Source organism: Carya illinoinensis, chromosome 14, assembly GCF_018687715.1.
Source record: "Carya illinoinensis cultivar Pawnee chromosome 14, C.illinoinensisPawnee_v1, whole genome shotgun sequence".
Classification (NCBI taxonomy): domain Eukaryota; kingdom Viridiplantae; phylum Streptophyta; class Magnoliopsida; order Fagales; family Juglandaceae; genus Carya; species Carya illinoinensis.
This window is the reverse complement of record NC_056765.1, coordinates 9,085,909-9,099,952: the sequence shown is the minus strand read 5'-3', so window position 1 is coordinate 9,099,952 and position 14,044 is coordinate 9,085,909. Positions and strand designations below refer to the sequence as shown.

At 33.0% G+C, this 14,044-nt stretch overlaps 3 protein-coding genes across 4 annotated transcripts; 1 reads left to right on the top strand and 2 right to left on the bottom strand.

Moving 5' to 3' along the window:
- The first annotated feature begins 1,062 nt into the window (after positions 1–1,062).
- Positions 1,063–2,489, top strand: LOC122293214 (putative nuclease HARBI1). Of its 2 annotated transcripts, none has more exons than XM_043101725.1 (3): positions 1,063–1,516; positions 1,716–1,863; positions 1,978–2,489. In XM_043101725.1, the coding sequence occupies exons 1-3, from the start codon at positions 1,079–1,081 to the stop codon at positions 2,439–2,441; spliced, it is 1,050 nt and encodes a 349-aa protein (XP_042957659.1). In that variant the 5' UTR covers positions 1,063–1,078; the 3' UTR covers positions 2,442–2,489. The 2 variants fall into 2 exon arrangements, with proteins under 2 accessions (XP_042957659.1, XP_042957658.1); XM_043101724.1 differs by having other exon boundaries at positions 1,632–1,863.
- A 2,143-nt stretch (positions 2,490–4,632) lies between these two features.
- On the bottom strand, positions 4,633–6,441 carry LOC122293452. Its single transcript, XM_043102033.1, has 2 exons — positions 5,182–6,441; positions 4,633–5,065 (listed from the first exon to the last, which is right to left on the bottom strand). Exons 1-2 carry the CDS (start codon positions 6,248–6,250, stop codon positions 4,710–4,712), a joined length of 1,425 nt encoding a protein of 474 aa, XP_042957967.1. The 5' UTR covers positions 6,251–6,441; the 3' UTR covers positions 4,633–4,709.
- A 3,520-nt stretch (positions 6,442–9,961) lies between these two features.
- Positions 9,962–12,893, bottom strand: LOC122293355 (omega-3 fatty acid desaturase, chloroplastic-like). The gene is made up of 8 exons (XM_043101914.1): positions 12,203–12,893; positions 12,001–12,090; positions 11,822–11,888; positions 11,624–11,716; positions 11,329–11,514; positions 11,150–11,230; positions 10,898–11,035; positions 9,962–10,335 (listed from the first exon to the last, which is right to left on the bottom strand). The coding sequence occupies exons 1-8, from the start codon at positions 12,514–12,516 to the stop codon at positions 10,144–10,146; spliced, it is 1,161 nt and encodes a 386-aa protein (XP_042957848.1). The 5' UTR covers positions 12,517–12,893; the 3' UTR covers positions 9,962–10,143.
- Positions 12,894–14,044: the final 1,151 nt, after the last annotated feature.

Below are 14,044 nucleotides of genomic sequence, written 5' to 3'. Positions count from 1 at the left end.
CAACTAGTTTAGTTATTTTTACCATTTCTTAGGTCCGATCTGAGTGGAAAAAGTTCAAGAACAGCGGTTGTGGTAACTACGATGTCCTCTGCACGATTTTTGGTCAGGCGGTCGCAACAGGGGTGTTGCATTTTGCCTCAACGCAAGAACCCCCCTCTAGAGAAGAGGAGCAACATTTGGAGAATGAATTGAGGGCCCGGGGTCCTGTGTTTGGCACTGGCACTGGATTAGACTCGACTATTAATCTGGATGCCATTGAGATCACTCCCGAAACGCAAGGAGGGGCAGGGCAGCGAATGAATCCTCGACAATGACGTAGGGACGCAGCCGGGCCATCAATCTCACCAGATCTGGCTGATGCCTTGAAAACAATTGCCGCTAGTTCTAAAGCGCGAGCAGAGTTGGATGCAAAGATGTTTGACATATGCAGTTCAAAGCACAGTAGAGGCGAGGGTTCAAATACTGGGTCTGATGCAGGTTATAACAGTATTGCACAGCGTATGCAGTTTTTGTATGATATCACCCCTCCCTTACCTTTGGACATCCAGCTTGCCGTAGCAAAAGCTTTTTTGGATCCTAATATGATCAATGTCTTCCAGACCATGACTCCAGAGCTAAAATTGCACTGGGTGTGGTCACTACGCTGACCACGCATATTGGGCTTGCTTTGGATTTATAGAATTATCTGACACTTTCTTTTACTTATATTTTATCTAGAACTTTATTAGTTGTATGTTGATTTCTAACAATCGTATTTCGTGTGGGCTAATTTGTATTCGAACATTAGCGTTTATTATTTTTTAAAGTACTTGCTAAGTTCATACAAAATGAGTTCCTTTTATTCCTAGTATTACAAATACTGATAATTTCTAAATATTTACGTACCACATATTTTTAAAAGTGCAGCATGGACAATAATAGTTGGTGGAATGATGAGATAAACACCGAGGAGAACGAGGCAAGCGAGGAGGGCTCTAGTAGTAATGTGTCAAATACATTTGACGAAGATAGATGGGCAGAATGGAACGCATGGAGAAGATGTAACAATGGTACGTCAGAAGAGGTGACCCTTCTGAACATGATGATGGAGGAGCAGCAATCCTGTGCCCAACGTCGTATGCCTAGGCCACAACATAATATTGGCTTGCATGGAAGGGAGTATATAATCGCAGTCTTAAATGGACATCCTGATAACTGTTACGAGATGTTTCGAATGGAGGTGTATGCATTCCGGGCCTTATGCGATCGGTTACGTAGAGATGTGGCCTTGCGTGATTCGACTCGAGAGGTTACTGTTGAGGAAGCCTTAGGAATGTTTTGCTACACCGTCGGACATGGTGTGGTTCAACGAAATTCAGCTAATCTATTTCAACATTCGGTTGAAACTGTGAATCGACATGTGTATGCAATAATGCGTGCATTATGTCGCCTTGCGCGCCATGTGATTAAACCAAGTCAGACGACAGGGGTGATGCCTTATATTGAAGGAAATCCCAGATATTATCCATGGTTCGAGGTAAATTTTTCTTACATTATCTATTTTCGTAAATTAAAATACACTCTACAAATGTGGAAATGTTTGCTATACAAACGATTTGGGAATTTATGAAAATTTAAAATAAAATCTGCAGAAATGTCATGGTGCAATGGATAGGGTCATGATTGACGCAGCTGTGCCGAGTTCTGTAACTAATGCGTATTTAAATCGGTATCAGCGACTTGCCCAGAATGTCTTGTGTGTCTGTGATTTCAATATGAAATTCACATTTGTATACGCCGGGTGGGAGGGTACAGCCCATGATGCTCGCGTTTTTATTGATGCGTTAAGGCGTCTGGAGAACAATTTTCCATGGCCTCAAGACGGTAATTTCTACACATTATTTAATTTGTACCTAACGAGTAGTCAGTAATTTTCTATACCATAATTATTAAAAGATTATTGTTCTACTGAAATCTCAAGTTATTATTATTTGGTAGATTCTGCATTCCCTTGCACGGAGGGATATATGCCGCCATATCCAAGGGTGAGATACCACAGATTTGAACGTCATGGAAATCGTACCTTCCAAGGATATAAAGATCTATTTAATTATCTGCATTCATCCATTCGGATTGTCATTGAACGAACTTTTGGTGTTTTGAAGAGGCGTTTCCAACTTTTAAAAAACATGCCTGAATACCGTCCAACTCGGCAACGTTATATTATTATCACATGTTGTGCGATACATAACTTCATTCGGACCATTACGCCTAATGATCAAACATTTTTGGCATTTAACAATCCCGATGATTATCCAAAAATGAGTATGGATCAGGACAATAATGAACAATTTCATGTTCATGATATGTCGACTGCATCGGCACAGTCAATGGCTGCAAGTAGAGATGCTATTGCACAGGCTATGTGGATGTATACTAGTGGGCAACAAGGAAACACCTAATTGCTAGCATGGTGTTGCAATCTTTTTTTTATAATTTCTGTTGAAAAAATCTACAAACAAAATGTAGTGTAAAATCAGTTTTTACATGCATTTACACATTTAAATAAAAAAGTGGTATTATTTATTAATTTTGTTATTTTTAAATAATTTTTAAAAAACTAATTATATTTTACATTTGTAAATAAAAATTAAAAAAGATAATGGTCCTTAGTGTTACTCATTTAACCCAAAATATAAATAAGAAATAATATATTTTATTAAGTAAAAGTATGGAAAATAATAAAATAATAATATGAAAAAACAAATGAAATGGAATGGATAATAAATATTAAAGAAATAGTGAAATGTAGAAAACACTGGAAGTCGGTGTGACTGCATGATGACTTTTTAAGTGTGACTGGTAGTAATCCAAAGTGGCTGTTTATTCATGAAAAAAACAAAAAAAAAAAATTCAGGAGTGCATTCGGATGATGCAGTGGTTCCGTCGGTCAATCTGTCAGATAATATAATATAAAATAATAGTGGGGTTCATTATTTTTTCAAATTTTTTATAAATATCTAAACTCATCTTAACATCCAAACATACTTAACTCATTTTAAGTGGATTCCATCAAATTCATTTAACCATCTCAACTCAATATTATTTAAAAATAACTCAACTCAACTCAACTCAATTGACTATCCAAACGCAGCCTTAACCTTTGTTCCTGGCATTGCAATGGATTTCCAGCTCGATTTGCCCTCAATCTAAAATATCTGAAAAAGGAAGCAAGTTTACTCTTTAAACTTTCAAACTGGTACTTAGAGATTTTTCCACCTTCAGTTCTGTACTTTTTGTCGTCTTTTGTCTATGTTACCCGCCTATTACCCTTTTGAATTTTGCACATACCTTTCACTTTAAAAAAAGGTGAAATCCATTGATTTCATGGTTTTTTAAATGCGGGTGGTGACTGTTAAACACCAAGAAAAAGGCCGTTTTTCTGACCAAATTTTAATTTGTACGAGAAAATTTAGATGATGAAATGAGATAAGATAAAAATTAAAATTTAAATAAAATTTATAGTTATGCATATGATCGAAGGCACCGATCAGATATGTTGAGAATAACACGTGTCCATGTCCTGAAACTACATAATTACTCCTAGTCCTTGACTAACTTTTGCACCATACAATCCTCATTTCTACCAACAAAACCATGTTGAAGCATTCACCAAGGCACTGCCCCTACTGTTGTTACCGGATTTGACAACACCGATTGGGTGGTTATATTTATTTGATTAGGCAGGATTTTTTTATTTTTTGTTGGGTAAGCTTTTTGATTTGAAAATAGAGTAATAGCATTCATAAATGTTAAACCCACCAAAGTTGGGTCCCGATAGTGTATTTCGATGCGATTTTTATTTAATAATTAAAAAAATATTTTTTAATGATGTTGTGAAATTTTTTTTAAAAATATTTAAAAATGTTAAAAAAAGCAAATAAATAAAAAAGATAAAATACACTTATCGAGACTCAAATTTAGATCACGACTCGATAGATGTAGCCTTACTCAATACGAGAAAAAGGAGATACGTCCATTGCGCATGCAGCTTTGCTAAAGAGAAGTTACGAATAATCATTAGTTGTTGAATCATAATAATTCAAATGATTGATTTGGTGGCTTTCTTAAAGCACATAGTTACCAAAGAAAAAACCTTGCTTAACATACCTAGTACTACTAGGATTAGAGTTGGAGAACAAGATTAGGTCAAAGTACTATGCTACAATCTCTTTCAAATTTGGGCTAAAGGGTGGTAACATGTTACCACTGTGAATGATTTTGGACTCAATTGTATTAATTACTCTTCTAGGTTCCCATAATGGTACACATTTACATAATTTAAAATTATTTTTTAGTATTTTATATTTTATTTTATTTTTTAAAACTAATTGAATTTATCATCAATACACTACATATTTGTTATAAGAAAAATGAAAAAAAAAATTAAAATAAATATGATGTATGAGAATGATAAGTAGAATTATTCTATTTCTTCTTATAAAGTACAATGACCTAAAATCATAGATGAGTAATTTCACTTGCAAGCTGGTATGAAAAATATACTTTCTACCTCCCTGATATAGCAAAATTTGATTTATATGAAAAATTCAAATTATTTCACTTAAATAATATTTTGTAAAGACATTCAAATAGAATTATTGTAGAGTTTATTGTACGTGAGAAATTTACAAAGTTTGCAACTTTTTGAGTCACACAACTCAAAATTTTCATGGATGTCGAGCTAGTTGGCCTACCAACTCAACTAACAATTGATCAAGAATTTCTAGCTCAAAATTTGCACCAATACCTTCCAAATGTCCATGATTTCCCATTCCCCTGTATTCCCAATTTGATCCAACCAATTCTTCTCCAGTCAGTCTCAGAATTTCAACCCACATTTCCTCGTAGTTTTCACTGTGACAATCTTTATTCTTTGTGCCTTGATATTTGCCTTCAATTTTCTTTGTTCTTGGCTCATCACCAGTCAAAGTTCTGTCCTTTCTTGGAGATGGTTGCTTGCAATTTTCAAGCTCCGGCGACAACTTTCTTCGGGACTTTGAATCGGCCAAATTAGAATCTTCTTCTGTCAACAAATAATTTGTGTCAGCAATTCAAAACATAAAGTTCTTGAATTGCCAAATTTAATGCAAAACAAAAAGAAAAAATAAAGTTCTAGTTAAAAGAGACCAGATGTCGAACCTGGTGTTGGAAATGCAGGATCAAAAAGGAAATGACCAGAATCAAGAACAGAAACCGGGCTCGAATCTTCAGAGCCACATTCGAATTCCACCTTTTGAACCACACAAGGACTTATTTTCTTCTTCTTCTTTATTGGTCTCCCTGTATTTAAGACTTCCTTGTGGTTACTGGGTATGGGCGTTTTTACTACTTCCATGGCAACATGTGCTTTTTCATTGGAGCTTTTTGATGGAGATGGAGAAATAGTGGAGCCTTTAGCTTTTCCCTTATTGCCTACCTTAGCAATAGGCTTATCAGGGATTCTCTTACTGCACTTCTCCCGCTCTTTCAAATTATCTAAGACCTTCTTCTCGGATCCTTGCTCTCCTTTGTAGCAGTTGTTGTTCTTCATCTCCTGCAGCCTCCCTGCTTTATTTTCGCCGGTTTTACATCTTTCTGCTCTTCTCTGCCTTAATTCTCCCAAACCCAGTTCGGATTTTCTCCCTTTTGATCTAAACTCTTTACTTCCACCTCCATTTTCGAAGCTGAGTATAAGGAAGTTTTCATTTTCCAGCTCAAGGAAGGTCGGAATCTCTCGAAACGACAACGTGGATTTGACCCGTCGATGCTGCCCCTGCATTGGATCAAATCCCGCCAAGTGATTCTCAGAATTCATGGATTGGCTGCGTGAAATCGAATTTGGGTCTGAGCGTTTATGCACCCAATTAGCGTCCGGCATCGACTCCAAACCCATCATCCTCGCTACTATACCAGGCGTGGCAGCCGTCTCAATTTTCTCCCTGGCCTTCAATTCCCGATCCTCATCGCATACCACCGAGGCAGCTTCTCTGATATGATCGGAAGGGTGTGCTGGAAGTTTACCAGAGCATAGAATTCGGCGAAGGATACCGGCTAGACACCCGGCGGTGGCACTCTTAGAATTGCAGATAGTAGCATCGAAAGTTGTGGTGGATGAACATGATGAGTAAGAAGGACAATAAGATAAGGAGTTCATGTTGGAGCAATGAAGACAATGAATTTGCTCTATGGAATTTGAACTTTCGAGTTGCAAAAGGAACAGTAAGTTCATCTAAAGGGAAAAGGAAAGGGGGAAAAAGCAGAGAAATTTGAATTGCTTCCATGACAGAGAAAAAGCGAAGAGAGTAGTACTCTCTAAACAGAGTAGGAGAGGAGGCGGGCTTTGCATTTGAATATGGACAGTGGCTCAAATTGACTTCACAGCACCCTATTGGCGCATTGCTCTTGGCGTCTTCAAAGGAATGGAAGATGGTCCCTCCCTATTAGCCATTAGGATTTCCTCATTGTACGTGCAGTAGAAGGTTCTGCTATTTGTTTGGCCAGAAAATGAAATGTGAAATTTCTGAACGAAATAATCGAAATGTCATCGCACATCACACACCTAATTTATTATTTGTTTTATTTAAATATACATATATTGATAGAATAACAAATCACGTGTTGGTGTAAAATTTGAGAATGATATGTAGCATTTTTCTAATGAAAGAGAAAATTGAATAAAAATATTATAAAGTTGAAATATTATTATAATATAATTTTTTAATATTTTTTTATTTTAAAATTTGAAAAAATTTAATTTTTTTTTATGTTTTGTTTGGAAGTTTGAAAATTTTATAATATTAAATGAAAAAGTTGAATATTTGAAATTAAAAAGTATTTGTATTTGAGTAATGTTTAGAAAAAAAATAAAATGAGATGAGATAAATTGATATGTGTTCCCAAACAATACCTCATTTAGAATCGGTGACCTTAGCATTGTACCGATAGTATAAATTATATTTTTTTAAAATATTTTTTAAAATCCTTTTAAACATTTAAAAAAAATAAAAATCACAATTTATTAAAAAACACTTGCATTAAATAAATAAAAAAGAAATACAAAATCAGTAGCTTCTCCTACTGATTTTCCTAAATACATAAACACAAAAGAGATAGAGGGAATTTAGAATTTTATTCTTTTTCTTTTTGTATTGTCGGACATCCTTTTAATTTGAATATATTTTTTTTAATAAATTACATGGAACTATGTGGTAGTATGATGTCAAGAGGTTGATATAAACAATAAATTTCAAATGATCCAATAGCAAGTATACCCTATTATTTAAGGTTAAACCTTTTAAAAAAATAAGAATCTATTATGAAAAATGAATATTTTATTTCAAATTTTTATTCTTAAGAAATTACCCGAAATTATTTTTTGAATGGATGGTCTATGCTCTACTTATAATTGTGTACGGAGATGTCAATTTGTTGTCGGAGAGTTTGAAGGAGGAGGATTGAAAATTGGGTACTGCCAGCTAGTGAGCTGTTGGATTTATTTTTGGGTGTGGGGAAGGCCATAGCAGTCCTAGATAAAGTCAATAATTTTGTAAGTACTATATCATTAAAAATATATATAATATATTATTAAAAAAATTAACTTTTTATATCAATTTTATATTTAATTTTTTAAAAAATAGTATACGGCGCTTACATATTTTCTAATTATAAATATTATTTGTCATATTGAACAAAAAATGTTCTTACTTGTACAAGGGTACATATTTTTAAATTTTAAATTTATTTAATAGAGTTATAATATATATAATGTAGAAATAAAATTTTAAAATTACAACTTAATGTTTGTTTCAGATTTTTTATGACAATATTTTATAGAATAATATTTATCTATTATTATTTTAATAATATAAAATATTTAGAAATTTTTTTGTTTATAAAAACTATCAAGTGATATTTTAGAATGCGATCTTTTAATCTAATATTCAAACTAATTTATCAAGTTTTATGTAAAATATATCTATTTTGATGTCATATTTAGTATTGAATACTACAATTGAGACCTTAAATAAACTTTTCCTTACTCAATAAAATTGAAAGAATAAATCATCTCTATTATTATTTTTTATATAAATGATCAATTTTAAATAATTTTTCTTATATTTTCATTTTAAATTTTACATTAAAAACTTAATATTGTATAATGGGAAAAAATGGTAGCGGAGACAAAGAGACATCAATAATCAGCGACAATAGATAGTTTGTTGCTCTTCGACAATCTGCTACTTTGCGTTCGAGGTCTTCTTCTTCTCTTCGAAAATCTATTTGTTTGTTTTTATTTTTTTCAAAGTCCCATCACGTAAGTGTGGTGCACAAGTTCGTGTACAAAAGAGACTATACATAGCAAAATCAATAGTAAAAAACTTTAGGATCAATGTTAATAGTTTATTATTTTTTATAATCGTATTTTTAAGTAAATTTTAGGTGGGCCACATTCTTAAAAATAGATAATATATAGAAATTATACAAAATCTAGTGGTTATATAAAAAAAAATTAGAGAAAGACATTTTTATGTATATTGAAATTTTACAAAATTTTTAAAAGTATATGGAAATAAGGAAATTATAAATTTTTTTGGGTAGGGGAGGGGGTCATAGCCCTCTCAAGTACTATGTAGATCCGCTACTACTTCCAACACTACATTAGTTCTGCCCTAACATCAATGCATCAAGTTATGTTATATATAACATCCTCATTTTACTCCTACCACAAAACTAGCTAAGTATCCATAATTGGATTAGCTCTTTTTTATCCAAATAAATTAAAACATTTACGAGTAATACCATATTTACATAGTTGAATAAACCTGAAATAATAATCTAATATAAATTCAAACCATTTCAATATTATTTATAAATTATTTTATTATCATTCAAAATTCTATATCAAAAAAACTTGGTAAAGCATTAGATAATAAGACGAGATGAGATACTTTTAGATAAAAGTTAAAAGTTGAATAAAATATTATTAAAATAATACTTTTAAATATTATTATTATTTTAAAATTAAAAAAAATTGAATTAAAATTAAAAAAAATTAATTATTTATTATATTTTATATAATAATTTAAAAAAATTGTCACGATGAATTAAAATAAAATGAGTTGCCCCTAAAAGTTTGCTTGCACTCGTCACGTTCAAGTGGACTGCAACAAAAAGTGTTCATTATATGCCCAATACATATTCTTTACCTTTTTTTCTTCTTCTTCTTTTTTTATTCCTTCTGTGTAAAAGACTATATATTCTATTCCTCGGGTACCCAAAATCAGGAGAGAAATAATAATTTGGTTAGCATCATCTTAGATGCCCCATTTGCATGTAAATGGGATCTCTCGAATGTCAACCAACCACTGAGAAAATTGAAAAGATAAAAAGACGAAACCAAGTTTGTGTTTGCTTTCCACGAAAATCTCTTTCAATCCTCTTATTGATAAATAAGTCATCCTATTAAATAGTTGTGTACTAGGATCTGCATCCGGGTTTACATCCCCTATTAGATACAATATATTATAGGATGGTACTAGTGTGCCGCTAAGTTTTAACAGTTAGGCGTGTCCACTAGTACAAATTTTTTTAAATATATATTTAATATAATTAAATATTTTTAAAAAATAAAAAATACACCAATACACTAAAAGTCACTTTTTTAACTATTAAGTAAAAGAAATTTAAAAAATAATTGAAAGTACCAATTGCTAATGAAAACAAAATTTAATCAGATGTTTTTAGAAATTTACTAATTAAGCTAATAGACATTCACTAATGCTTAGATCTATTTTACAATAAAAATAATTTTACAATATGATGTAACACGTCAAACTGCATCAATTTAAAAGTTTATTTTTATAAAACCCCTTATGTTAACAAATTATGTTTCAGCATCCCATTCAAGGCATTAGCAATAACATAATTCAAAAGGAGCAGCTTAGAGCAATGAATGTTTATCATAACAATAAATCTTTCTTCCCCTATAGGGAAGAGGATTAGTCTAGAGAAAGAACATCAAGTACCCCTAGCCTAGCCATCATAGACAAGAATCTGAGTCCTCCGAATCAAACGGAGGCTTTTATCACATACTCTTAGAGCTTAGAAGGTCTGAAACTATGATCAGTTAGACTTGTACATAGAAGATTTATACAACTCAGAGTCGGTCTGATAGTAGACAATCTCTCCACTGTCACTGACATAATGATCTTCTTTAATGCTTCTTACTAGATTCTGGATCAAGTGAAATGGAATAGGCCCAGATTTCTTCGGCTCCCGGTAGTACTTTCCAAGCACTGGTTTAGCTGCCTCAGTCTGCAAGATAGTAGGTATTCAAGCCAGAAGAAATTGCTCTTATCAGAATGCAACCATAATTTGCTAGTAATGTTATTTTCTGGGGTGACTTAGAGACGAAAAAATATATTTGCAATCGGAATTACACCCATCCCTCCTCGCTGCTAATATAGTATATGATTTGATTTGTAAAAGAAGTTCAAATCTTGCCATATTAGTGGCGTGGAAGGTGAAGAAATTTAATGAGCCTAACTCATCTCATAAAATCGGTTCTATAATAGAGATCTACAGATAATGTGAGATTTATTCCTCAACACTTTCTCTCACGTACAAACCAATATTTTTACTAGTCTTTATCACAAGATAAGTTGTGTGGGCCCCCATTCGTACTGTGGCCAGCTCTGATACTATGAAAAAATTAATAGGCCTAACTCATCTTATAAAACTGATTTTACAAGAGAGATTTGCATATTGTTTATAAACATGCCCAAAACCTTGTCTATAGGCAATGGGAGATGTATTCCTCGATAGAAGGTGTTTATTGTGCATCAACTTGCAAGTAGAAAGACTATTTAGAAAGTACCGCTTCCACCAGATGATAATGGGGGATTTGAGGGAAGAGATGGTGTATGACATGGGTGCCGATGTCATGGTGGATGTTATTAATCCATCCATAATCACGATCAACGGTTGTGAGCCCTCCTCTTAGATAACTCCATTCCTGTCAAAACACACAAAGAATAGTTAAGGTTTTGAAGTAAGCCTACTTTTAAATGTGGTATACAGATTAACAGCCAAGTAATTTGATATAGAAATATAGACAAATTATCAAGACCTTGCCGCGGTACCAAGGAAGTTTCTTCTCATAGCCATGGTGATGTAAGTAGGTCACAAAGTCCAGCCACATCACAAAAATCTGTAATTAATGGTGGATTCAAATAAACACTTTACAATTAGAGAAGTGAACTATACAGAACTTTGATAGATTTATCAAGCAAATGAAAGTTTACTCACCAAGTGAGGAACACAGTAAAGCTTTAGCATTTGTATTGGACCAATTGCAAAGGATAGAGAGATGAGCAGAGCAACCATTATAGACCAGCACACAGTCGAAGTAATCACATCATTCCTCTCATTGGGGGAGAATAATTTGCTATTTGGGTTGAAATGAGAACCTTCCTTTCCTGGACCTCTTGTCCACTGAGATGTAATCCAGCAGCAAGAACAAAATTCAGCTTCTTAGACCCTCACAGCACAAAAGTTCAGAACCAACATAATGAAATAAGTCAGTTAAGGAAAGGTTTCTCACCAGATAAAAAGGGTATGCTAACAGGGGAAAAGGCACTGTGAATCTCAGCATTTTGGTACTATAATCCAAGCTTTTGTATAACTTCTCAGTCAACTGGTAAAGATATTGAAACAAGACATATTACTCAGAATTTGCTCTATATATTGGTTCATGGCTAATTAATAAGAACTTTTGAAAATAATGGAGTAGACATAATACCGGGACCCATGACTCGTCATTCTCAACATTCCCATGGTTCTGGTGGTGAGTTCTATGGCTAATTCTCCTGTAGGATTCAAAAGCTGTGTGATTTATCAAATAATAGCAAAATTCAAAGCTAAATATTTCCATTATTTTTGAAGAAGATAAATGAACAGATAAAGTTATCACAAACCCACCATCCGTGGTAGGGTACAAGAATTGCAGAATGCAAGACGTGCCCCACCAAACTGTTCAACGCTGAGTTGTCAGAAAAGCTTCCATGGCCACTGTTCAATCCAAAACCAAAAGCAGTGTAAAAAGCATGTGAAAGAACCATCCATGACATCGCACAAGAATCTAATTCCAGAGCCAAGAATGTACAATTATTATACGATTTACCAGTCATGTCCAAGCACAAATATAGCCCAGAACATTGTTCCCTGAGCAACCCAGTAGAATGGCCAAAAGATCCCAGCATTAAAGTAGATTGCAACTGCTGCCAATGCAAAGATCACCAAGAAATCCCTGAGAACATAACTCATCGATCTCCACGGGCTCTTGATCCAGCAATGCTTGGGAATGGCTGCTCGGATCTCAGCTATCCTAAATGGAGGAGGCGCACTTGGGTCGAAAACATCAGTCTGGCCAACCCCAGAAAACACACTTGCATTCTTCTCTCCTCCTCCTCCTCCTCCTCCTTCTCCTCCCTCCATTTCTTCAAGAACTGGTTCTTTAATTCTTTGGCAGGGCTTGAGAAATTAATGGACAGGAAGCTAGCTTGCTGAACTCTATTGAGGTGCAGATTTACAAGGGCTTATGCTTTATAAAGAATACCTTTCATCGGCAAAACATCTGATCAGCACACTCACAGAGACAGATTGTGTCTGGATGCGCCCCAAGTTGCCGTTCAGATATAGAACAACAGAATCGATTGCACACGTGAGTCTCACGTTAGCACTTTGACATGATTATATGACCTTTTAAAAGATGTGGCAGCCAAATTTTCAAAGCCAACCATGAACCATCCCTAAATGGTCCACAAAGACATATAAAAGGAATTTTGATGATCAAATACGCAGTGAGTCTGATATTTAGATGCATGCTGGACTGCCTTACTTTATAGGTATATTTCCCATCTTTTTAACAAAAATAAACCTAACTTGTCCGTGTACAAGTCAATGGTCATTTGTTATCACTTTCTGAAATTATTGCTTTTGACAATCACCTTCTAAACTACGCACGATTATATTTCAATCAACTCTAAATTAAATGGTCTACATAGATACGTAAATGAATTCTATGATATTTCCTAATTTCCTATCCTTTTAATAAAGATAAACTTAACTTGTCAAATTACAACTCCATCAATTTGAAATGACTGTCTTAAGAAAAGTGTTATAGTTATAAAAAGATTTCATAAAAGTAAACTTACAAATTGATATGAATGGTTTCATATGATAATATATTATATTTATTCACAATAAAAATAATTTTAGAATCTAACCTACTACATTAAGTCATGAAAACATTTCAACATACAGCTAAATGGTCCACATAGATACATAAAAGCATTCGAACATGCACAAAGCTTGATATTTCCTAATTTCCTATCTTTTTAAGAAAGGTAAACTTAACTTGTCAAAGTAAAACTGCATCGATTTGAAATTATTGTCTTAAGAAAAGTGTTATAATTATAAAAAGATCTTATAAAAGTAAACCTACAAACTAACATGAATAGTTTCATATGATAATACATTAGATTTATTTACAATAAAAATAGTTTTAGAATCTAACCTACTACATTAAGTCATGAAAACATTTCAATATACAGCTAAATGGTCCACATAGATACGTAAAAGCATTCGAACATGCACAAAGCTTGATATGTCCTAATTCCCTATCTTTTTAAGAAAGATAAACTTAACTTGTCAAGTACAACTCCATTGATTTGAAATTATTGTCTTAAGAAAAGTGTTATAATTATAAAAAAATCTTACAAAAGTAAATCTATAAACTGACATGAATGGTTTCATATGATAATTCATTATATTTATTTACAATAAAAATAGTTTTAAAATCTAATGTACTATATCAAGTTACTAAAACATTTCAATCTACCCCTAAATGCTCGACATATATACCAAAAAGAATTCTAATATTTAAAGGATCTCATAAAAATAAATATATATACTGACATGATTTTATATAATGCGTTAAATTTATTTACAATAAAAATAATTT